Below are 23712 nucleotides of genomic sequence, written 5' to 3' on the forward strand. Positions count from 1 at the left end.
GTAATATCGATGTAACAAATACAGTACAAGCCAAAAGTTTAGTTAGTATCTATGGGGGGCTACTCAGAAACTGCGTCTGATAAAGAAGAGTTTTTAAGTGCATGTCAAAGTGATGTAGCTTTTATGAGTGCTCCATCCGAAGTCCTCAGTAATTGTGAATGCCTGGTATGCGTTCAGTGATGGCAGTCAATTCCATTTTTTTAATTTTACGCGGAAATAATGGTTTATTCTTTCTCTAGGAAATTATGAGGAACACCTAATTTTTAGCATTTGGTGACATTTGCCAGTAGGGGCACCATCTGTTCACTGTTTGTAAAGCGCAGTCAAGGGCTAGGTTACCTTTGCGTCATTTAATTAGGTTTTAAATTATTTGACCATTTTGATCATTTGATCACCATTCGCGCCCTCTCTCGTACTACCCTGCAAGCTTACCGACTACCGCAGTAAAGCCACGCGGCGAAGTCGGATCACAGGAGACGGCAGCTATGTGAGAGAACAACATATCAGGAGACGCGTGAGATTCGCGCATCCCCATAAAATTTATTTTCAGATTTTCAATAGCACCGCTGAGACTGCTTTTTGCTGCCATATTAAGCTTTTGCTTCGGTAATTTCCTTAGCCGCTTTACTTTCCTTCTTAGGTGGATGATGTCTCACGTTATCCAAGGATTACATTTCCTTATCTTCTTCTGTTTTTGTGGGTACAGACCAGCGGATGCAGCATGAGACTGTCTTCGAACTTTTCCAGAACTTTTCAGTGTCTGGGGAGGTCTGACGAGAAATTTCCCGTAATGACAATGGCTCAAATGCAATATGGTTAATTGTGCTGTTATCGTCAGCACTATGGAAGTCAGGAAAATATTTGATAAGCGAATGGTGGCTTTTACTATGGACTGTTATGAGCAACAGGTTACCACTTCGTGGTCGGATATTCCACCTGTTACTCCTATTTCTGCTTGTTTATATGGAAAGTGACTGCTCAGAAAAATCAGGTCGAGTACGATAGAACTGGAAACTTGATGGCATGTAGGTGTTTTTACCACTTGGCTCTGGTTGAAGCCTAAGATAATGTCAAAGTTATACCGGTAGGGGTGGAGTGGTGTGTCACTGTTAACCAATTTATGTGCGGGAGGTTGAAGTTTGCAAGCATGACTAGTCTGCCTTTTTGTATATGGGAGTGCATGTAATGGTACAATGAAAGCATAGTGTCATGATCCGAGGTAGGAATTAGATAAACTCATCCGACAACAGTTGTGACCCACTGAGGTTGCTTAGCATCTTTGGTGTTCCGCTGCTAAGCTCGAGGCCGCACAATACCATCGTTATTAGCACTTTCCCAGAGTCATAACACAGCACCACCAAGTTCAAATTTATTAGAAATATATAGAATGTTAAGGGAAATGTGTGGCGGAAACCCTGACATCTCTGGAATTATTGGAAGCATTGAAAATAACTACTCAACCTTCGTAATTTCTTTCTATTTTCATGCATTGTACAAGGCACGTAGTTCGTTTCCCCGCTGTCCTCGGTTAACTAAACGAGGCTCTTTATCTATATTTGGTGAAGAAAAGGACACGTTTGGGTGATTCATGTAGGCAGAGCTTGAAGTTAGCGGGTTAATTGTGGCCTTTGCAATAAATTACGCACGCAAGTTCTCTGGAGCGTTGTGTATGTGTTTTACGAGCGGCACAAAATTTAGCGCATTGCCCTGGCGTAAATAAAACTCCCAACGAGATCGAATTTAGCGCGCATGGGAGAAACGTTATGAAATATTTTGTGCGAAGCTAAATTGGTGTACATTGAATACATTCTTTGCTAAATGTCTTTAATAAATTCACGAATGTGTGATATACACACCTTACGATATACTTTGTAGTGTACCGAGAGATCCCTGCATTACACCAAGTTTATGTTTAGTAGACATGTAGTGTACTTTAACTGCAAGGTAACGAATATTTTACGTTTCTGGCGTCATTTAAAACGCTCTAAACAATTACTGAACCCTCGTTTTTTGGGCAATTCCATGCGTCATGTGAGGTTCACCCGGTAATCTCAGTATCAAAACAAGGCACATTTTTTATGTAAGGTGAAATTAAGGACTAGGTTGTGGGTGATATGTAGGCAAAGTTCTAAAGGGGTGGGTTAATCTACCTTTGCCATAAATTACGTATGGGAGAGCTTTAGAGCGCTCGGAGTGTGTTTTAGGAGGTGCAGGCTATTTAGCGCGTTGCGCTGGCAGAAATGGAAATGCGACCGAAATGAAATACAGCAAGAACTAGAGCAATGTTATGCAAAATAGGTGTGCTAAGTTAACTGCATCTGGATTAAATAGAGCCTTTGGAAAAAAGTTTGGTAGACTCGACAGGTAGCTGACGCCTACGTAATACGGAGCATTCATGATTTATAAATAAATAAAACGGTGGTATGGTTAATGTAACTGTTGTGTAATGAATGGTTATGTAGTTATCATAGGTTGTAGTGTTTATATTTATAATAAGTTAGACAGCATTCCTCTAATGGCAAGATATAAGATTGAAAGCAAAGTAATCGCCAGTGGCACATACGCATGAAGTGGTTCCTGTGCAGTTACCCAGGCCACAAGAATATTTGTAAAAATATTTATGGAGCTCGAAAGTGCATTTGTGAGCAAGATTTCAAACGGGCCAGTCATATACGGGAGCGCGTTAAAGTATGTGATCAAGTTATAAGCAAGTGAAGTTATTGCAATCACTCGAACGAAATAGCTTCCTTGAAAACTGGGTGGCGATTCTGCAAGGTCGCACATGTTTGTTGTCAATTTCCTTGTTCTTCGCAAACAAATTGAAAACTCGCTGGTGTGCTTCGACATGGCTATTCTACCGCAAACGTGCCAGCTGTCACCACTCAACGCAGTGATCCCTCTAATTTAAGTTCTCGCTGTCTTATGATACTATTGTATAGGCCCACCTGTGCGTGTATTTGTGAGTGCTCCCCACTGCGCTATAGATTGCAGCTCCTCCGTTGTATTGTAAACATCACGGTGTTCTATGGTTCGGTGCAGCCTGGAACACAAATGGCCACAACCTTGGCCGTTTTACCGAGTTGGTTCTTAATGGGCTTGGGTATCAATATAACATACGCAGCCGAAAAAGTGATATGTTGTCAACAGCATTGTTTGCAAATTTTGAAATGGCGCTTATGTCATGTTCATTCAATGACACTTGAGTGCACAGTATCTGCAGCATTTTAAATGCGTAAGCATTTCTTTCCCAGCGAGGAAACCGTCCGTCCCTCCGTCCGTGCGCCCCGCAAAACGACCGCTTTCCAGATAACGCCCACAGCGGCGAGCGAATTAACCCTCGTGCTGCTTCTCGCTTCGACGCCAACGAAGCGGCAAGAACACAGCGCTAGTAGAGCTCTCAGCACAAGCCACACACAACCACTTTCGTAGATCGCTTTCAGGATACGTATCCGCGCATCTTTCTTCAACACTACATAATGGGAGAGAACACAGCGCGTTAAGTCACTAGTAGTCGGCACTCTTTGTCGGCATTTGCAGATCGCTTTCAAGGTGTGGCCCGCGCGGCGGTGCCATAAGCAGCCGCCGGCGGAGAACAGTTGATTACGGTTGATAATGGTTCGACGCGGATGAGTAGGGTGCTGAAGAGCGATAACGGCTTATAATGAACGGAACGTCACCAGCGCACCTGGTGCAGCTACCTGAAGTTGTTTGCCCACTTGATCAATTCACCTTGCGCCGCCGACCACAGCAGCTCGTGTTGCCGAAAGCACTGTCGTTTATACTGCTCGAATCACGTTCTGTAACATTGATAACGACACCGGTTTGCGTGGAGCTGAGCAATCATCACACGTTAGCGGTGAAGCAGCGTAATGACAAGGAAAAGGCGAAGACACAAGAATACACGACCCTCGCTGCACTCGCAACAATAGTTGTGAGTGCACCGAGTGGGCACCAACTAGCCTAACTTTCCACATTACTGAGATGAGCAAGTAGCACAATGCTTACGCATACTTTAGACTACTCCCAGAGGACTTTCTCCGTGAATTGTTTTATTGCGATGGTAATTATATGGACACATCCGGCGCAATTCTGCCGTTGCCGTCGACGTCACCGTCGCTGTTACGTTCCGTATAAAGTCCAAGGGAGATAACATCGTGAACGCGCGCCAGGTGCTGTATGTGCGAGTGAAAGCGCGCGAAGGGAGCCGACGATCGCGGGTCAATCTCGTCCGCGCGAAAGGGAGAAGAGCGGGGAGGAAGCGCGTCGTCTTCCGCAGCGCGAGGCTCCCTATGTTGCAAGGCTTCGCGGGGAGGGGAGGGAGGGGGGCGGCATTCTACTCCAGCTGCAACTGCGTATGCGGCGGCTGCGCGAGGTCACGAGGCTGTATCTCGAGCGCGACTTGCGTTGGGGGCAGAGTCTAGCTGCGTCGACGGCTCGTATCTTTGTGAGTGCTGTGTGTTCTCGGCGTTGAGTTTGCATTGAAGCGATACACAGCACGAAGGTCACTTCGCGCGCTGCTGCTGCTGCGCTTCCTCACGCCAGCGTTTCGACCGAGAATATCCGCGGTCATTCAGTGCGATGTGTTCATGTTTGCTGTACGCGCTGACACCACGCTTTTTAATTTAGTTAGCAAGAGAATGTTTACAAGTCGATACGGCCGGTAAAAGTGCTGTAGTTACTTTGTATGGTTGTCTGCTAATTTTTTATGGCAATCGATGCTTCGACTTTCTGGCGTAACTGCAATTTTTTTAAATATTATTCAAATTCAGTTTATAGCAGAAGGTGGAATTTCAGGCTTTGACGTACGTGTAATGCAGTGGAGAGACTGAAAAAACACTGCGATGTACGTAGACATAACTAAATCCTTCGAAGTTGGATGTTCCAGCTCTTTTAATTTCTGAAACAGAATTTCACGTACTATTCCTCTTTTACAGGCAGCCTAAGGTGCCTAATCTAGCTGCTTAGAGTAAAATCAACACCAATGTAGTCAATCTAACTAGCTGCAACAGAGTAAAATCAGCTGTACTGCAGCTACTCCCCCTGCTACGAAGTAGAGTTAAATTACTCTACGGCTACCACGCTATTTCGAAGTGGCAGAGTACACGCACCCTAGAGAAAAGTGCTCTAAATCTGACATGCGACTACTCCACTGATAGAGCAGCCCTTAGAACTCTGACACGTTTAGTTTTTTAGAGTATGGATGAGGTGGAGGAGAGGGCCGCTTATGTACAAGAACAATGCTAATTAATCTGAATAATGTAAGATGAGAGAGCCCACCATGTCTTCTCTCTCGATTATCGTGGCAAATAATCATGTGCCGTATTCAAGAAAGTATTTCAAGCTAAAAAATATTCTAAGAATGGGATCTGTCCAATCACAATAGAGAACACTTTATGTAAAGCGGCCAGTAATGAAAATAATTCTTACGAATGAAAAGAAATGGCTCTTTCACTCCTTCCTGGGTAGAAAACCCCGAAATTTCCCAAAGAATAAACTGCAATATCATACGCATTTATAAGGCAACGTACCCATGATGATATTAAAGTATGCATGTGGGCAAAACTTGGCATACTACTGCTTATTATGGTTACAGCCTTAATATCGGCAATGACCAATTTTATCCGTACATAGTAAGCGTAATAGGAAACTGTCACGGGAAATATTGCCTTTGAGCAGAAAAAAATAAATTTTCCGTATCGTCCTTTCCGGTGCTACGCTATTACAGTAGAATACCTCTTTAGCAATGCTATCAATTGAAGTGTCATCGGAAAGTATTACTCGCATGTGTCAACAATAAATCTAAATGAATTCTATCTCTTCAAGTGAAACATGGGGACACATATAGAGTTCACAGCCTAAAAATGGGCCTCAAATTGTCCGACGGTATGCTGTTCGCTTAAACGGCAGCTGCGTTCCTACTGATTGTCGCACGTATGCGCAGCACTGTAGGAAAAGTTAATTCTTGCTTGCATGCTATCATGCTGCAACAGAGAAACACTAAAACGCGAAACACTTAAAATTACATTGGAAGATATTGCGACATTGGATGATTAGAGCACCAAAAGCTCTTAGGAATTCATGCTCGATCCAGATATCTTCGTTCCATGCATGCCTTCTTATGCTCAATAGCAATACAGGTGTCTGTTGAAGAGTGCATAAATTCATCCAGTCCGCACCTCCCCCCGTCCCCCATACACCAGGCTGCAGGAAGAAATCAAAACAAGACCTTTGTTGCTCTTTAAAAACAGCAGTAAGGTTTGTACCGCCAACGTCGCGAGAAATTGTTTCCTACTTATGATAGTGGTAGTCCAATCATGCGTAATAAGGCTGAGCAAAGACGACTGGCCTAAGTTTGTACATATTGGCATGGCTCAGTCTAGCGGGCGAGATGATTTTAGATTTTACGGAAAGCAGAAAGACTCACCTGTTCCTTCGAGTGTGCCAATAGTGACGCCATCGTCGAGTACCCATGACGTCACTTTGACGTAATCCTTGACGGTGGGAGGTACGTGACAGCGGAGGATTGCCGAGTTGCCGCGCACCACGTACACGTCGTAGACGCTTGCGACGAACTTCTCCAGCACCACTGCACGGTGATGTGTTTGGTGTCAAGAGGAGCAGGGGGAGAGAGGAGAACGAGAAAAAAGATAGTAAACATATTGTTAATACATTCACTTGTTATTGCTTGTGAGCAAACAGGCTCGGATTTGATTAAAAGTACCTGGCAGACAAAAATAGCATCGAGGCCCGACATTTTTTCGCGCAAGCATTGTTAGCTTTGTGCCTATGAAGAGCATAACGAGATATAATTATCCAAATCATTGCGAATACACTAGGTACAACTATGCACTATGTATACACAAATATTGTCTGCAGAGGAAAAAAAAATGGCTGTGGCTTAGCTAAGGTTAAGCCCAGGATGCGAAGCATACTAGCCTTTATTTTAGTTGTTGAACCACTGTTTAGCCTGGTGAACTGCTGTTGCTTGGCTATATTTGGTTTGGCTAGACGAAGAAAGAACTCATGCGTTACTCTGCTTCGCCTTCAAGAGTGGAACGCGACAGCGTTCCCGTTGTTGTGCCATTACCACAAGCCCGGATCCCGAATCTGCAAGATGCAGAATCTATCCTGCGAGCGCCATAATTCTCCCTTCACAAGTCAAGATGCTGCGCCTTCGTGCGGGAGAAGCCTCGGCGGAGCAGCGTGTTTTGACGTGTCCGCGTGTGCCCGACGGCCCGGCGCCGCACCTCCCTTGCCGGGAGGTCACCGCGCGCGCGAACTTTGAACCGAGTGGCCAGCGCGGTCGCTGGTTGGACCCCTCGGACGACCGTCGTGTGCTGACTTTGTATTGGGCCGTTTGAGTGACAATGGGCCTCGGGGATTATAAAAGCAGCGACACGCCGCTCGAAAACAGGATCCGCCGACCCCACCTGGAGAGAGGGTCGCTCCCGACTGGGGTGAGATGTGTCACGCGTTTTCGCCGGACGCCGTCGTGCGAGAACAGTCGCGTTTGTGTGAGCTCTCGGCCCCAGTGCCGATCCGTTTATGTCCTGTATGATAACCTGTATATAATGTATAAAGTCCCTTTTGTTATTCTCATCGACGCCAGGCTCGGAGTCTTCGCTACCAACGCTCTGTCACGAAACGGGTGAAGAGCGCTACGGGACCACAAAGCCGTAATCGTGGTGCAGCGGTGCAAGTTCGTAACACTGGATGGCAGCTACGGGATTGACCGGCATCAGCTACCTCGGCGCGGTGAGTGCCTGAAGTTTACCTCAAACACCAGACTTTCTCTGACACAGGTTATAGTAGCTGAGGGATTGACTTGGTGTTGCATTGTGTTTAACCTTGTGTGTTTCAAGCCTAGTAAGAGTGTTTTGAAAACCAGGGGATGCTGAGAGGGTAAACAGGGCAGTGTGTGAAATACTTGCATATGTCTTACTAGTAGTGTTATAGTAGCGTACGGCAGGTATATTCAAAAAGGGTAAACAGCAGGAGGACAGTGTGAACGATGGAGAAGTACAAGGTGAAGGAACTTCTCGAAATTTGTGAGGAGTTGGGCATTGAGTTGGGCTCAACCAAAAGAAAGAATGCGATCCTTGAGGTCATGAGGACTGGGGACGTAACGGCTGAGGAAGCCGCTGAGGCCTTGGCGGGTATCAATGAACGTCGGGAAAGGGAGGAGAAGGAACATTGCGAGCAGGAAAGGAGAGAACAGCAACGTCGCGAGGAGGAAAAGGAGGAAAGGAGAGAACAGCAACGTCGCGAGGAGGAAAAGGAGGAAAGGAGAGAACAGCAACGTCGCGAGGAGGAAAAGGAGGAAAGGAGAGAGATTCGTGAGCACGAGCTTAAAATGAAAGAGTTGGAGACCCGAAATAGCTCGCCAGCGCCTAGTCTCACTTCTAACGTTCCAAGAATACGCGATCAACTTCCACCCTTTGTCGTCGGAGAGGATATGGCCAAATACCTCGTGAAATTTGAGCACGTGTGCGAACGGAATAGCATTGAACGATCCCTCTGGGCACAGAATCTGTTAGCGTTGCTTCCTGGGGAGGCATCAGACGTAATAACTTGCTTATCGAAAGAGGCGTTTGAGAGCTACAGTGATGTGAAGGAAGCGCTACTGCGGAAGTACAAATTGTCGCCCGAAGCTTTCCGGCAGAGGTTCCGGTATGCAAAAAAGGGTAAGGAGTCGAATGTTGACTTCGCGTTTCGTCTAAAAGCCGACTTGGTGGAATGGCTGAAGGGCGAAGAGGTTTACGACGACCGCGACAAAATTGTCGAATGCATCGCGTTGGAGCAGTTCTACCGTTGCATTGATGAGGATGTCCGGCTCTGGCTGCAAGATAGGCTAAAGGAGGTTAAGCTAAACAAGGCAGCAGAGTTAGCGGAAGAGTATTACACCCGCCGCAGCTTGCACAGCAAGGCGGTGCGCGTAGAAAAAGCAGATAGAAGAGATGGGTTTTACGGGAAGCCCGACGAACGGAAGGAAATCACGCGTCGCGAGTTTCGGGACGACGAGTCCCTTCCCAAAGAAACTGTAAGGGATGGACAGAATGCATCTCAGAATGATGACGATGGTCCGAAACAGCGAAACGAAATGACGCGTTCTTTTGAAAAACGGAGACCGTTAACCTGCTACAATTGCAAAAAGCAAGGGCATATCGCTGCAAGCTGCCCAGAGAGAATTGCTTTTGCAACGATACAGGAAACTCACAAGAACATACGTCTATTGGAGCCCTATGTGCAGGAAATTAAGGTAAACGGCAAGAAGTGCCGAGCACTGCGGGACTCTGCAGCAACTATGGACGTTGTTCACCCGTCTTTCGTCTCCTCGAGTGATTTTACGGGAGAGTGCGTTAGGATACGGCAAGTGGCCGAGAAGGAGAGTGTCTGTTTACCGATCGCAACGGTTAGCATTGAAGGAGAATTTGGGAAACTTAACACCGAAGCCGCTGTGTCAGCCGCCCTCCCGGAGCAATTTTCCTACCTCTTCTCAAATAGCTCGGAGCAGCTGCTGAGGGATCAGGGCAAATCATTCTTTGCCGACGTGGCGTACATGGCCCCCACGCGATCCAAAGCGCGCCCGCTGTCGAGGGAACTTGACTTAGCGTCGGTGAGCGAAAGGCGGTGCGGCACACGGACCGATCACGGTAACTTGAGTGGCGAGCAGTCACGGGAGAGGCAGAGCTCGGAGGCTGGCCTAGACGAGCGGGTCCTGGAAGTGAGTGGGAGTGACGCGGGCAGTGCTAGCCGCGATAGAGACTCGACGCCGAAATTAGGCGACGCGGGCTCCGCACTCACTCCGGTTTCCGCCAGCTGGCAGGAGCAGGCTGCAGTTGAAAGGGAAACTCGGATTCGCGAACAACAGGAAGATTGTTCACTAGCCGATCTGAGGAAGAGCGTCAAACGGGGAGTGAAAGAAAAGGGGGTTTCATTTGGCAAGGAATCTGGCTTATTGTACCGCCGCTACACGGATAAGCAGGGTCGCAAATATAAGCAGCTTCGGATTCCGCGAAAATATCGCCGGGAAAAATGAATGACCTCATTTGCTTCCTCAGAAGTATGTTTTCGGTCCAAGCGATTTCAAGGGGACCATTCTATTTGTAATTATTAGTGCTGATTAATAATTGTTTCTATTTTGTTGTGTTGTTAATTTGAAAACTGGTTGTTTGAGCCTTGTGTGCTAGATCGTACACCTGCCTCTTGTTGCAGCGGGAGAAAAAAGGGGAAAACAATTTAGTTAGGTTGATTTGAATTATGGCCTTGTCTGGTGTTTGACGGGAGACAGAGGGCACTTGTTCGTGTTGGGTGTTGCCTTTTGCCGGTCGGTTTTGCAAGCTGCAGAACGACCAAGCGGGACCAGTGGCGAGAAGCAAGGTCTTAGGAACGACCCGAGCGGAGCTGGTCAAGGTGCCTTGGCGACGACGTGGTGAGCAGAGCTCCTGTCCTGGCGAGTCGGACCTGGGCACGTGAGGTTACCTGGCGTCCCGACACTGGACGTGAACTTGGACGAGCCTGACGAACGTGCGCGCCTGGCATCCGAGCCACGTGGAGGCAGCTCGTCTTCCCGGCGCCTTATCTGAGGGCGGGGATGCTGTTGTGCCATTACCACAAGCCCGGATCCCGAATCTGCAAGATGCAGAATCTATCCTGCGAGCGCCATAATTCTCCCTTCACAAGTCAAGATGCTGCGCCTTCGTGCGGGAGAAGCCTCGGCGGAGCAGCGTGTTTTGACGTGTCCGCGTGTGCCCGACGGCCCGGCGCCGCACCTCCCTTGCCGGGAGGTCACCGCGCGCGCGAACTTTGAACCGAGTGGCCAGCGCGGTCGCTGGTTGGACCCCTCGGACGACCGTCGTGTGCTGACTTTGTATTGGGCCGTTTGAGTGACAATGGGCCTCGGGGATTATAAAAGCAGCGACACGCCGCTCGAAAACAGGATCCGCCGACCCCACCTGGAGAGAGGGTCGCTCCCGACTGGGGTGAGATGTGTCACGCGTTTTCGCCGGACGCCGTCGTGCGAGAACAGTCGCGTTTGTGTGAGCTCTCGGCCCCAGTGCCGATCCGTTTATGTCCTGTATGATAACCTGTATATAATGTATAAAGTCCCTTTTGTTATTCTCATCGACGCCAGGCTCGGAGTCTTCGCTACCAACGCTCTGTCACGAAACGGGTGAAGAGCGCTACGGGACCACAAAGCCGTAATCGTGGTGCAGCGGTGCAAGTTCGTAACACCGTCGACCCGCGAAGGGGTGTAAGACAATGGGCTACGGCGCAGCGACTACGCGCCCCGCATTGGACGCGGTGAGCGTCGAGCAACGCAGCGTTCGGCGCGGCAACGAAATGTGCGCCTGAGCAAGCGACGCATGCCTGAGCCTTAGAAACACCTCGTTTCTAAGGCAACACCGCATTCACTAGAGGCGCTTTTGTACCGCTTTGAAGCATCGTACTCGTGGCTCAGTGGTAGCGTCTCCGTCTCACACTCCGGAGACCCTGGTTCGATTCCCACCCAGCCCATCTTGCAAGAGTTGAGCCAAAGCCACCTAGAAACAAGCGCAGCTGCTTATATACCACCGCGACGCCGCGAGCGACGGCGCGAGTTGGAACCCCGTTTCTCCTCTGTCGTGACGTCACGGTGTCACGTGGTATGGCATGGGGTCAAAGGTCATTGAAGGCGACACCGCCGCGCCTGAGGAGCTGGGTTGAGCTCTCGTAATATGCTTCGCATAAAAAAAACTTGCACAGTTAACGTCCGAAATAATTGCAAATTGCACGTCTGGCCTTCATGGGCACGCACACGTTACCAAAACATGCACCTTTTCGACCACCGCTTTCCGGCCACGCCCTGAGAAAGCCTTCCACGCATGACCTGTGAAAGACGCGCAGTGATTGTTTAGTGATGGTGGCGCTGCACTTCCGAGCATGAGGTCACGGGCTTGATTGCGCATCCTCATAGGTGCTGATTGCAAAAACACTCACGTAAAGTGCATTGGGTGTACTTTTAGGAACCCCAAATGATCAAAGTTATTCCGGAGTCCCCCAATACACCGTGCCTCATAATTGAATTGCGGTTTTGGTACGTAAATCTTCCAAACCTATTTATTGTAATCAGCTTCGAAATAAGGTACTCGGGACATTTCTGGTCCCAGGCATACCATTATTAAGCCATTTATATCTGCGTCAATGCGCGTGTTTATCCCTTGGCAATAGGACTTCATGCCTTGCACTTGTCTAACCCTTCGGAATGCGTTAAATGTCGCGACGTATCAGCCGTAGAACCCACCATGGCTTCTGTCAGAGCTGATTAAAACCGACACAGCCTCACTTTGTTATATGGATCTCCAAATACCTCCGCTACCCTCAATGAAGGTCGCCGACCACTTCGGCACGCTAGAACTTTTTAAGATATACCTCCGGCAACAGCTACGTCGTAACTTCGCCGTGCGAATATTGAGTGGATAACACCCATAGGCAGTACGCTTGAATATTGGGCCCAATCACAGATTCATTGCACGATTTAATGCAATATGTTGACTTCCCCGCTCTTATCGATGTTCCTATCTCACTGACTGTCGGCAGTAAAATTACTGGGATGGCCTATATTCTGACGAAAAGTGCAGCTAAGCGTAAGGAATACAAGATTCACACAGAGAAAGGTATAGACTATAATGGAATAGTGCCCAAAATGGCGTATCAAAGTTGAATGTCGGAGACTAGTTGAAGTTTAAAAAGGTTCAAGAAGTAAGAATGCCAACTTCCTGCCCTTAGGCGAATACCTCTGGCATTTTAATCTTGGTAGACCTAATGGAAACAAATATATGCGCCAAAAACAGTTTATTCAGTTACACATTCGGAAACCCGATCGGTAAGTACCTGAACTAATTAAAAGATATAATTATGCGGCCGAAATGTTTAGTGAAATACGAACATTGTGCATTATCTTACTACTTAGTCCTGCGATTTCTCTTCCTTTTCCGGCAGCAACATGTTGACCTTGTGGTGATTTTCGTCGCTACCACCACCGCCGCGTAGCTATATGAATGAGTTTCTGCTGCATCACAACTTCGCCGAGTGAAGCGCTGCTTCCGAGGATTTGCGCCGCGCTTTTTTGTCTCGACATGAGCCACCGCTAAGAGCGCTCTTAGATTGGTTCGTGGCGTCTGTCATGGCAGTGAGGAATGTGTAGGCGTGCCCCCTTCGAGAGACTAACCAGACATGCTGTGTAGTTCACAACCCGTCGAGCCGTAGTTGCGGCTACTGCTATTTATCAGCGCTGTTCTAGTACATTTCACCCTTGTTTTTAATTGAGTGAAAGAATAAACCAGCCTGTTGCACCTTATGCTGGCACTCGGCACTTTTTAATCCCACAAACTGGATAGACTTAAAATTGTGAAAACGAGCTACCGAATCACTTCTCAAATTCCCGCAGCGGTGACCGACACCGCTGCAACAGTGCTAGAAAAACGAGGACGGTGTGCACGCGGAAATGACGGCGTTAGTGATCAGGCGATTTAATTGCTCGCTACTTTAACAGCATAGACGTTACACTAAAGTAAGCACATTTTAGGCTTTTCACTTGCCTAAACTACGAATTGATTATGAGACGCACTGTACCGGGGTCTCCAGACTTCGGCTACTTTGGATTCTTGCACCTAAATCTGAATACCCGAGCCTTTGTAAATTTCACCTTAGAAATTTGACGTTCATTTCTTAGTAATCCAAAGGACGCGTCTATTAATTAACTTCAAGAGGCGCGTCATGACAGAACCTTCCGGGTAAGAGTGTCTGATACCTGCAACCAGTGGGACTGTATGCCGCAAGTTAGGGCTCACGCGTCTTATATACGTAAACATTCAAGTTGCTGTATGTTTGAATTTTTGTACGCACTTAAGTTTACCCGCTTGTCAATGGCGAGAAATTCGTAGTTCGTCAGTTTTCGAAAAAGGCACTATCCACGAAATGATAATAATTTGCGTTATTTAAATAACAATATTTCCTGAAAATGTGAGCACACAGTCCCCTTGTTTTGTTATTCGCGCGTTATGGACATAAAATCATAATTTTCGCAATTTTAACTAGGACAGAGCTGGCGGTGCATTGGTTAGTCCTTCAATCACGATAATTTTTATACATTTTATAATATTTATAAGCCGCCATTCCAACAACGCAGTAATTTTTCAATATTCAACTGATTGGCGCATGAACGGAAACAGATGGTTTTGGCACAAGTGTCAAGGAATTGCGAGTCATTGGGTGCATTCTATTCGCGATCCTTCTCACGTTTAGTTTCCGCCAGTTCAGTGACAGTTCTTACTCGCGTCCAACCGACACGGCATCAGCTGCACAAACCCTGCGATGCTGCGATCAAGCCTCCACTCTGCGAAACGAACATCAACGTGAAGACGCAGCCATGCTGAACCGATGAAACGAATAGCTAAGCGGAGCATCTCCTGAACTAGTTCACCAAGTTCAAGAGAATCAAACCGATCTATACTGAGATTATACAATCATTCCAAAATGGCACCGAGGTACTGATTTGGACGAGTTTAATTCGACACTGCACACGTAGTAAATATATAAAAACTCAAGATAACGAGTCATAAGTACCTCCTGCAACAATCACGACTATTTCTGTCCGCGAGGCCACAGTACAGCTCAAATCAATTCTAGTGCGCACACGATATGTTGGGGGAAAAAGAAGGACGGGAAAATAAACCTTTTTTTTTTTTTGGCTGGACCAGAATCATCACGCAGACTCGGAAGGCGTACACCAGCTCCAGTAAATCAGGAGTAGCGCCAATAGCGTCCGTGTTCACATAAATTTGCGCCACATGTACAAAAGCTGGCCGCATTTTCTCCACCTGATTCTTTTGTCCACAGGCCGTATAAACACAGGAGCACGATAAATCACGTGAAGACCATTGAGGGACGTCAGCACGTTGTGCCATGAGGAAACGGCTGTCATCGATCCCGCTTACATTTGCATGTCCGCGATGTCAGAATTAAAAAGAGCAGTAAAGGAGGCGTCCCCTATCCAAGAACAGCCATAGTAAATGGAGTCACGATTGCTGAGACAAGCATGTCAATCACGGCAGCAAGGACATGCTCGCCACACTTGTTGGCTAGAAAACAAAACCGAGTAAACAAAACACGCCTGTGAAACATTTAAAAGCGGTTAACGGTTTCATCTCCTCATATTTGATCTGTTTTTAATAATCGCAATTACCAATGTGTGTACGGACGAACTAAAAGATGACGATAATCAATCAATAAATCAATCAATCAATCAATCAGTCAATCAATCAATCGTTAATTTACCGTGCCCAGGAACGACAATAAGCTCCGAGTGCTGGCGCACGAAAGAATAATGTCAGGGGAATAGAAGCAAAAAAAAAACAATGAATTAAATGAAAAATCTTCAATAGAAGTGTGTACATAGAACAAGGCGTAAGCTGAATAAAAAAGAGAAAGGTGAAGAAGGGCAGTTGAACTACGGCACTACAATGTAAAGCTCGATAAAAAAACTATGACAGCGAGATATGAAACAGGTGAAGATAATGAAAATAAGCGTTGCAAAAAAATCGCAGCACCTTTCCACTCTGAAGAAGGATGACCAGCGAAACTGTTTATGTGGGTCGGTTAATGGTGAAGTGCACCTTCGCCGCGGGTAGCCCGGCATTGCACTATTTTCGGGATCGACCCACATATGGGAAGTGCTTCACGCCTGATTCACCTCCGCTGGGTGTCGGGACGGTATTGTATTTGGAATCGGCCCATGTATGGGGTGTGCATAATTCCTGCTTCACCTCCGCCGCGGGTCGGTCCGGCATTGCACTATCTTCGGAATCGGCCCACGTATGGGGAATGCTTAAAGCCTTCTTCACCTCCACCGCTGGTCGGGACGGTATTGTACTATATTCGGCATCAGCCCACGTATGGGGAGTGCATAACTCCTGCTTCACCTCCGCCGCGGGTCGGTCCGGCATTGCACTGTCTTCGGCATCGGCCCACGTATGGGAAGTGCTTAACGCCTGCTTCACCTCCGCCGCGGGTCGGGATGGTATTGTACTATATTCAGAATCAGCCTATTTATGATGAGTGCTTAAAACCTGCTTCACCTCCGCCGCAGGTCGGCTCGGCATTGCACTATCTCCGGGATCGGCCTACGTATGGGGAGTTTTTTTTTCTTACGACACGAAAATTTCCTGGGACGGTAGAGGTATACAGCTTCGTTGTAATACTTTATTTTCTGGACGGTTGGGTGTTGGTGATGACAGGTAGGAACATGGAAATGCCTATGTTATCTGGTGATCTTGCGCGGAATACGTAACATGATAAAACTGAGGAGTTCAGGGAAAGCGTGGTTACCGCGAAGGTGTTCGAAAAGAAACACAAGGTCAGCACGATCACGTCAGGAGCAAAGTAAGGACAATGACAATAATTAATAGTACTAGCTTAACAAGCTAGCACTGTTAACAATAATTAACAAGCTTTCTTGAAATCTATCTGCATAACAGGAGATTAGACAAGCAGAAATTTTGCGCATACCTTCACATTGTGAAATTACAACTTTCGCACAATTCGGGAATAATCTGTTGCTGTTAAGAGGAAATTTAAGACAAATATACCCGATTATTCCAACAAATTTTAGAGTTCTCGACACTCCTGAATAGACAACAAAATTATTCGACAGGCGCTTGGTAGTATGTTAACACGGCTACGTATTATGCAGGTAAAACACTGTGTTCCGCTTCCTTGATTCACCTGAAAGCCTCGTGCAGTACTGATTTGTCCGAAAGCCGCGAGGAGCGGAAGCGGCGCGTTACCCTTGAACGAGCCCCGCCGCTCCCATACGTACGCTTACGCATTATGCAAATGATTTGTTCTAATGGTCACCATACGCTTCACTGCCATTAGTTTTGGTAGATTGATATATGCTACGGTAGCGAACGTTGACCAGTAGAACGTATTTAGTGAATGAGTAGAACCCTCTGCACAACGATTTGATTCACATCATCTTCATAAAAGAAAGATAGAAATAAGAAAGTCGCAGTTTCACCCGAAAGGCGCAGCATCGCTTGCGTTAGCAAATTAGTAGGCAGCTATACGAAGTAAGTATTGTAGTTTTATCGACCGTATAAACTTTTAAACATTCGCTTACTAATTAAATTAACAAGCATAGCGTCACGCGGCCACAAGCAAAGGTGGACACATCTCGCTCCATAACCGCGCACACGCTGTCAAGACGCCGGATTGAGAAAGCGTGGAAGCAGCAGCTATGAAATCACCTTCGTGATGCCTCTCGATTCAACGTCAACTAAGCGGCGACAACACAGGGCCCACGAAGCTATCAGCTCTTGGAGCACTCTGTCCCCATCCCAGATCGCTTTCAAGATAAGGCTCGCGCCACCCCGCCATACGCAGCCGCCGCAGGACTAGAACGACTCCCTACTGTCCTCCATTACCTCCCCTCGGGTGTCCTGTGCGCGACGGAAGGCGGCGCGCTTCCTCCTCGCTTGCGCGCCCGAGATTGAGCCACGATCGTCGGCTTATCCTCGCGCGCTTTCACCAGCCCATAGATAATACGGTGCGTGACGACGATGTTCTCGTCTTTTGACTTTGTACGGAACATCAGGGTGCCGGCGACGATGACGACTGAAATGCGCCTGGAGTGTCCATATACTTACTATCGGAATAAAACATGCATACTTCTTGTGAGGACAACATAATTCTGCTAGAACCACCTTGCTGTGAAGCACAAGTGCAATTTGAGCAATACCCATGTGAAGGCAACCGTTGCTTCATCGCGGTCAGAGGGCACTACAGTGATTCGCTTGATTTAAACCATGAAGAGTTGGAGATACTGCACAGATCAAAATCTTGCATCCTACAAACGGCTTTCAAGACCATTGATCAGGAAGTGGTTTTGTGTAGTTTTGGCTGTCTTTCGAGGAATCGGTGACGCTCACTTACTTTGATTTTCGCGTTCTTTCTCAACCGTAATTCCCCTTCCTCACTTGTTTATTGAGTAATTTGTTGGCATTCTGCGCTGTCGATTCTGCAGCTCTCTTGATGTATCATCGGCTGTCCTTTAAGTGATCTCAACTAGTATTTCAAATGCCACTGGGATGTCGTTTTATACAATAGCGCTGTCGTTCATGTTGTGATCACAGCAGTCAGTGTCATCACGTGGCGAGGAAATCTGAATAATACAATGCGTTAGGCCCCGTCTGTGTCGTCGTTGCTAAAACACCCGCTATGTGTGTGTGCCCATTATGATGATGGTCAATCGCATAACATTTGAAACATGGTGCATCTAAGAAACAGAGTAGTGACCGATGAGTTACTAGCACAGACTTCCTTTGTCGTTTCGAAGACCGTAGGAGACTGTCCCCATGAAGATGGGCAGTGTACCCTAACTCAGTCCGTTGAAGCTCATTAAAGTTAAAAAAGGAAGCGCTCAAACGTTTTCAACACTTCTTGCCGTCGACGCACCGTTTGCTCTGGACCGTGGCCATGCCGGCTTGTACCACCACAGTGGAAGCCGATAAATTTTAGCAGAACCATTCAAAGTTTCGAAGTTTATTGCTTCAAAGTGGTAACATGTGTTGATAGATACGAAATACCAAATTAGGTCCCATATAGTCAAAGGCTATGTTGGGACCTCCGGCCTTGGTTAGGCGGTGACAGAAACTACTACATGGTAACTAATTCTGAGGTATTCGTAGGTTTTCGTAGGTTTCATCCGTGAGCGTTATTCATCTCATGGAACGAGCTCTCGCGAAGGGAGAACCAAACGCGAGAGAATGCGTTAAGCGTTCTCTCTACGTCTTTAAACGTCTTGGCGCATTCGTGCATTAGTGTGTGTCAATGAGTGTCTCAGTCCTTGGTCGCAATCGTGTCAAGACATGAGCAGCGACGACTGAGGGAGAGCGCAGCCATTCTAAAATCAAGCCAATTTGAGCCACCGACATGGCGAGCCACTCGTAAAGTTCACAACCTCATTGATACAGGGACACCTAAACGGGCAGGCTTGTGGCCTCCATATTTATTAGGGGCGTGACATCGTCTACTGTGCATCTTGATATGAAATCCTCCTGGGATACCTAGCCATAAACCACAGTTCCTGTGGTAAAATCGGAAGCGAAATTGCTTTCAACTGCATCGCTGACAAGGTATTTTAAATATTTCGGCGACAAGAGAGAGAGAGAAAGAGAGAGAAAACAGAGAAAGGCAGGAAGGTTAACCAGAGGTAGTTCCGGTTGCCTACCCTGCACGGAGGGATGGGTTGAGGGGGATAAATAGAGAAAGAGAGTGGAAAGGGGAGGCGAGAAAATGAATGCTGGGCAAGTGATCTGCATAATTACTTATGACTATGAGCCACAAGAGAACTGAAGTAACGGATATCACCATTTACAAAACACATCTGCATATTTTAGCGCGCAATCACGTTTGTGAAATTTAATGTTTATAGAAACCATAGAAAATGCCTGTCAATGTAAGCGAATAGCTCCTGTCATCCGCAGAAATCAAAGGGCACACTAGCAACAATTCAGAAGTATGCCACTTACGTTGACAGCGGTGTTTGATAATTGCCGTACAAATTATCTTCGACATGCTTGGGTAACTGCGTGACAGAGTGGCTACGATGGAATGAGCGCGATGATATCGGTAAACGGAATAACCAGCTAAATGGAATAAAAGGTGAAGGAAGAAACAAATAACGAAATATTGAGAAAAAATTCACACAATAACGCGATGCTACGCCCTACAACTTTCAAAGACGGTCGCACAATTGCCTGAATTCACTGAATTCGCCCTGGTGGAAGTGGAAAAGAGAACCAGTAGGAGCTATATAATGGAAGTCAGGCCCACCTGTGCGTAACAGACAGTCGCTCAATTCGCTTGACTTCATGTACTGCAGCAGCGTTCATGTCGCTGTCAGATTTTGAAGCGAAGCTTGTATTGGCTCGCAAGGTTCGGTGGTGGCCTGGTCACGCAAAAAGGGCAGTAGCGAGAAAGGGTGGTTTGATGACTTCACAGCTGCGCCCGCGCCGGAGCGTGAGTCATTAGCAAGGATTCCAGCTTTATAGGCGCGCGCTCACGCCACGGGCGCAACCACTCGGAGCCGTTTCGCTTCCGCCGGGGAAGGAAAGGGCACCGCGCGCGCTGCGCTGGCGGCCCGCCGGCTTCGTTCCCGTTCAGTTCATTCTCCGAAAACGGATGGGACGGGCACGCGCTGTGCGTTCCCCGGGGAACTGACAGCGTCCGACAAGCCACGGCGAGAACTCGCCCATGAAAGGGCTCACCCGTCCGGGGCGCCGATCCAGGCGTTCCAGCCCAGGCAATCCAAGAGCAACGAGGAGATACAGAGTTGAGGGAGCGGGATGCCGAAGAGATCCGGCGCCGTTACCTGTGGGTTACTTAACCGCGGCGAAGGTCAAGTGCGCGCAGTACAAGCTTCGCTGACCCCCGTTTACCGGTAGGGGAAGGGTTCATACATTTTTAACGCGATAGCGTTAAGGAGCTCGTGTCGTAGAATAACCGGTGTTGTCGGCGTCGGTGTCAGCGCGTTGGCCGTGAGCGATAAATCTCAGAAGGCACTTCATAAATAATAAAAAGCAGCTTGCAAGATGGGCTGGGTGGGAATCGAAACAGGGTCTCCGGAGTGTGAGGCGTAGACGCTACCAGTGAGCCACGAGTTCGAGAGTTCAAAGAGGGACAAAAACGTCTCTAGTGAATGCGGTGTTGACATATAAACGTGCCGTAGAAAGTTATACTGTGGTGTATATCAGTAATTATGAACATGTAAATTACAGAAGTCGCAGTTACACGAGCAGCGAAGCACGTTTCCGCTACATGTCTTCTGCGCATACGCAGAGCCATCTTGCGGCAAACACAGAAGACCCCCTCCTCTCAATGTACAGCGCTGCCCCGACACGTGGCGCGCCACTCGCCCCATGATCGCGTCCGCCTTCGTGGCTCGTCGCGGCCCGGCTGTACGTGCCGATCGAAACGTTTGGCTCGCGTAGGTCGTTTGAGTGGACGGCGCGAACGGGGTGCGATAACGCTATCACGTTCCACTCTTGAAGGCGAAGCTTAAACGTCCTCCAGTTTTTTTCACTTTGAAGCGCCATAACCCCATGACCTTGTTCTTAGATAAAGGTCTTCCTTCTAGCTGACGAAAAGTAGCTATGGTGTATGGGATCAATGCTCAGTTACCTACAATGCTAACGTGTGCTTAAAGGAAGTCTTCGTCGCACTATGTGGGGGGTTTGTGATTATTTTCAAGAACACCATGCCTAATACGTTAAAAATAAATTGATGTTATATTTAGTACAAGCTAGACCAATTTCAGAGGTTTCGGATGATGGGAAGATCATCACGCCGCGCCGCCACTACCGCGTTCCAACTTTCTTCTTCTTCACCTAATGACAAATAGGTCGGCGGTGCCTTTCTGGGTTCATTCATTTTTCCCCTTTATTAAACTAAAAAAAGAAGCTTCTACCAAAGGACAAAGCATTCACAGCAATAGCAAGCACTTGAGCTCCTCGGATTGTGTTCTATCTGTACGTGGTGCGACATCTTGTTCGACGCCGCAGGCGAGGCAACTGGCGTTGCGTAGAAACAACGCCCTGGCCACTAACATGCGACTCGCAACGCTGGTGGGATGGGGACCACTGCCAGTATCATTGCAAGCATCGCTTCTCGATGGTGCGTGATAATGTCGTGACTGCTGGGAAACGATGCGCGTTCGTGAGCGCCGAGAGAAATATATGGTAACGTTTATGTGACGTCTACTATCCGTTCCGCTCAGACCAGTGCATACGCCGGTCTTCGCATGCAATGCGAAGTCCCAATTAGAGATCCACTGACGAATCCTCATGCGCCCGCAGGGCTTACTAAAAGATTCAAAACGCAACAAAGTCAGCAGACGGTGCTACCTCTTTCCTAGGAACTGAGCATTCCTTAATAAATTTCCTTTTTTCCTTTAGGGGGCGAGGCTCCTACTGCTTGAGAAGCCATCAGTTACCGCTTGTTTTACGCCGTCTTACGCTGAGGCAGCGTTTAATCACGACGGCATTCTTCGCCTTATGCTGATTGAGTCGCACGTGAAGAATAAAAAAAAAGGAAATGAGAGAGCGAGAGGAAAAAAAAACAGAAAATCATTACAGACTAATGAAGTTAAGGGGGTTTCATGAAAACTGGTGCAGCCGGGATTAATCATGTTGAAAGGAAAAATGAACGTGGGCCACGAACAAAGAATTAGCAAGACGTTTCGGCTCTCACACGGCTATCTTGTTCATATTCAGTATTGTGAACTGTAGTATTCCTCATAGGAGCCGAAATGTGTTACTATTTGTGTCTGCGGTCGCCGTTCATTTCGCCTTTGACTACTTGACAACTTCAAGCCATAAAAAATAATTTGAATGTGTTCTTTCTTTTTGACACCACTTGGTAATTCGACTTTTTGGATACTACGACCAAATCTCGCAGTCCCGCACGGATCAAATTAACAGGAGTCGGCTCTACATCAAATTCAGAAGCACCTGCTTGCGCCATGGGAGACACCACCTATATAACGAGTAGGAGTAAATGAATGGCCACATACATTGATGCTACAGCAGTGGATAACACCGATAATGGAGAGCCTGGTTGTGCCAGCAGCTTCCATTATTGTCTAACGTGCGCTCAATATCTGTGTGCTCGACAGAGCTGGCGCGCGCACCTAACTCTGTATTTTAGCACACAGCCTTCCCAGTTGTACACACGGTCCTAAATTAGGTATTCTCTTTCCAAGTGTAATGAACTTGTTGGATGTTGACTGATCTAAAATTATTGATCGCATCGGCATCGCCTTTGCTTGTCTGCGGCTTCTAGTGCTCCCCTTCTTTTCATGTTAACTGGATGGTGCTGATGTCGTCCCGTTTTCTTCAAGATAGCGTGAGGCTTCATATTGGAGCAGTCGAAATAGAAATGCGAGAAAAGCCAAATGGTCCAGCAATAAGGCGCTAAATGGTTCTCTTAGTAGAGACCAGTGGCTAAGTCCTAGTAGGTACGAGAAGGACGAAAAGCCGAGTTTTCACACTTGACCCCTTGGAAGCGCAACATCCAAAAATTAATACGACAAACTTATCTTTGCTGACCGAAATGACATTCCTAGCTCGCACCTGCCAATTGCCACTCTAGGAGAAAATGCATGGAGCGCTGTGATGCTTATCGCGCCTTATACTTCGCCAACTATCCCGGCTGTACTTCGCAGCTTGGGCAGAAATGTTATTTTTTCACGAACCGCATAGAGTGTTTTCCAATGTTCTGAAAGTATACTCAATGTGCACAGAGTTGACATTTTGGGTAAATTTTATTGGTGGTATTCTGTCAAGGAACCAAGAGCGTCAGGTAATTAGGAGCTTCGCAAAAAAAAAATATTTATCAAATGCTTGAAATCATTGGACAGTCCCATTCTGCGGTAATGTTTCAGAGCCTCCTCAGGTAACTGCACATTTACATTTGACGGAAATGGGGACGTAAGAGGTTATGAATATCGGAAGTATAACGTGTCCGGCTTAATTATGAGCTTTTCAAATATTGATGACTTGTCCCCCCCCCACACCTATTGGAGGATGGATCACGCTGTCTTACATGATGTAAATTGTGTCGTCACAATGGGCAGAGAAATAGGTTTTTATTTTCTAGAGCAGCAACGGGAAA

General features: G+C 47.3%; 1 protein-coding gene across 3 annotated transcripts in view; it reads right to left on the reverse strand.

The window, feature by feature from the left end:
* LOC139057416 (cell adhesion molecule Dscam1-like) overlaps window positions 1–23712 on the reverse strand; it is a 336268-nt gene that overhangs the window by 113679 nt on the left and 198877 nt on the right. For all 3 annotated transcript variants that reach the window (XM_070535634.1, XM_070535633.1, XM_070535632.1), the window contains exon 4: window positions 6425–6586. In XM_070535634.1, coding sequence (XP_070391735.1) covers window positions 6425–6586 — 162 coding nt within the window. The remainder of the gene's footprint in view (window positions 1–6424; window positions 6587–23712) is intronic.

The sequence above is a fragment of the Dermacentor albipictus genome, chromosome 3, assembly GCF_038994185.2.
Source record: "Dermacentor albipictus isolate Rhodes 1998 colony chromosome 3, USDA_Dalb.pri_finalv2, whole genome shotgun sequence".
In the NCBI taxonomy this organism is placed as follows: domain Eukaryota; kingdom Metazoa; phylum Arthropoda; class Arachnida; order Ixodida; family Ixodidae; genus Dermacentor; species Dermacentor albipictus.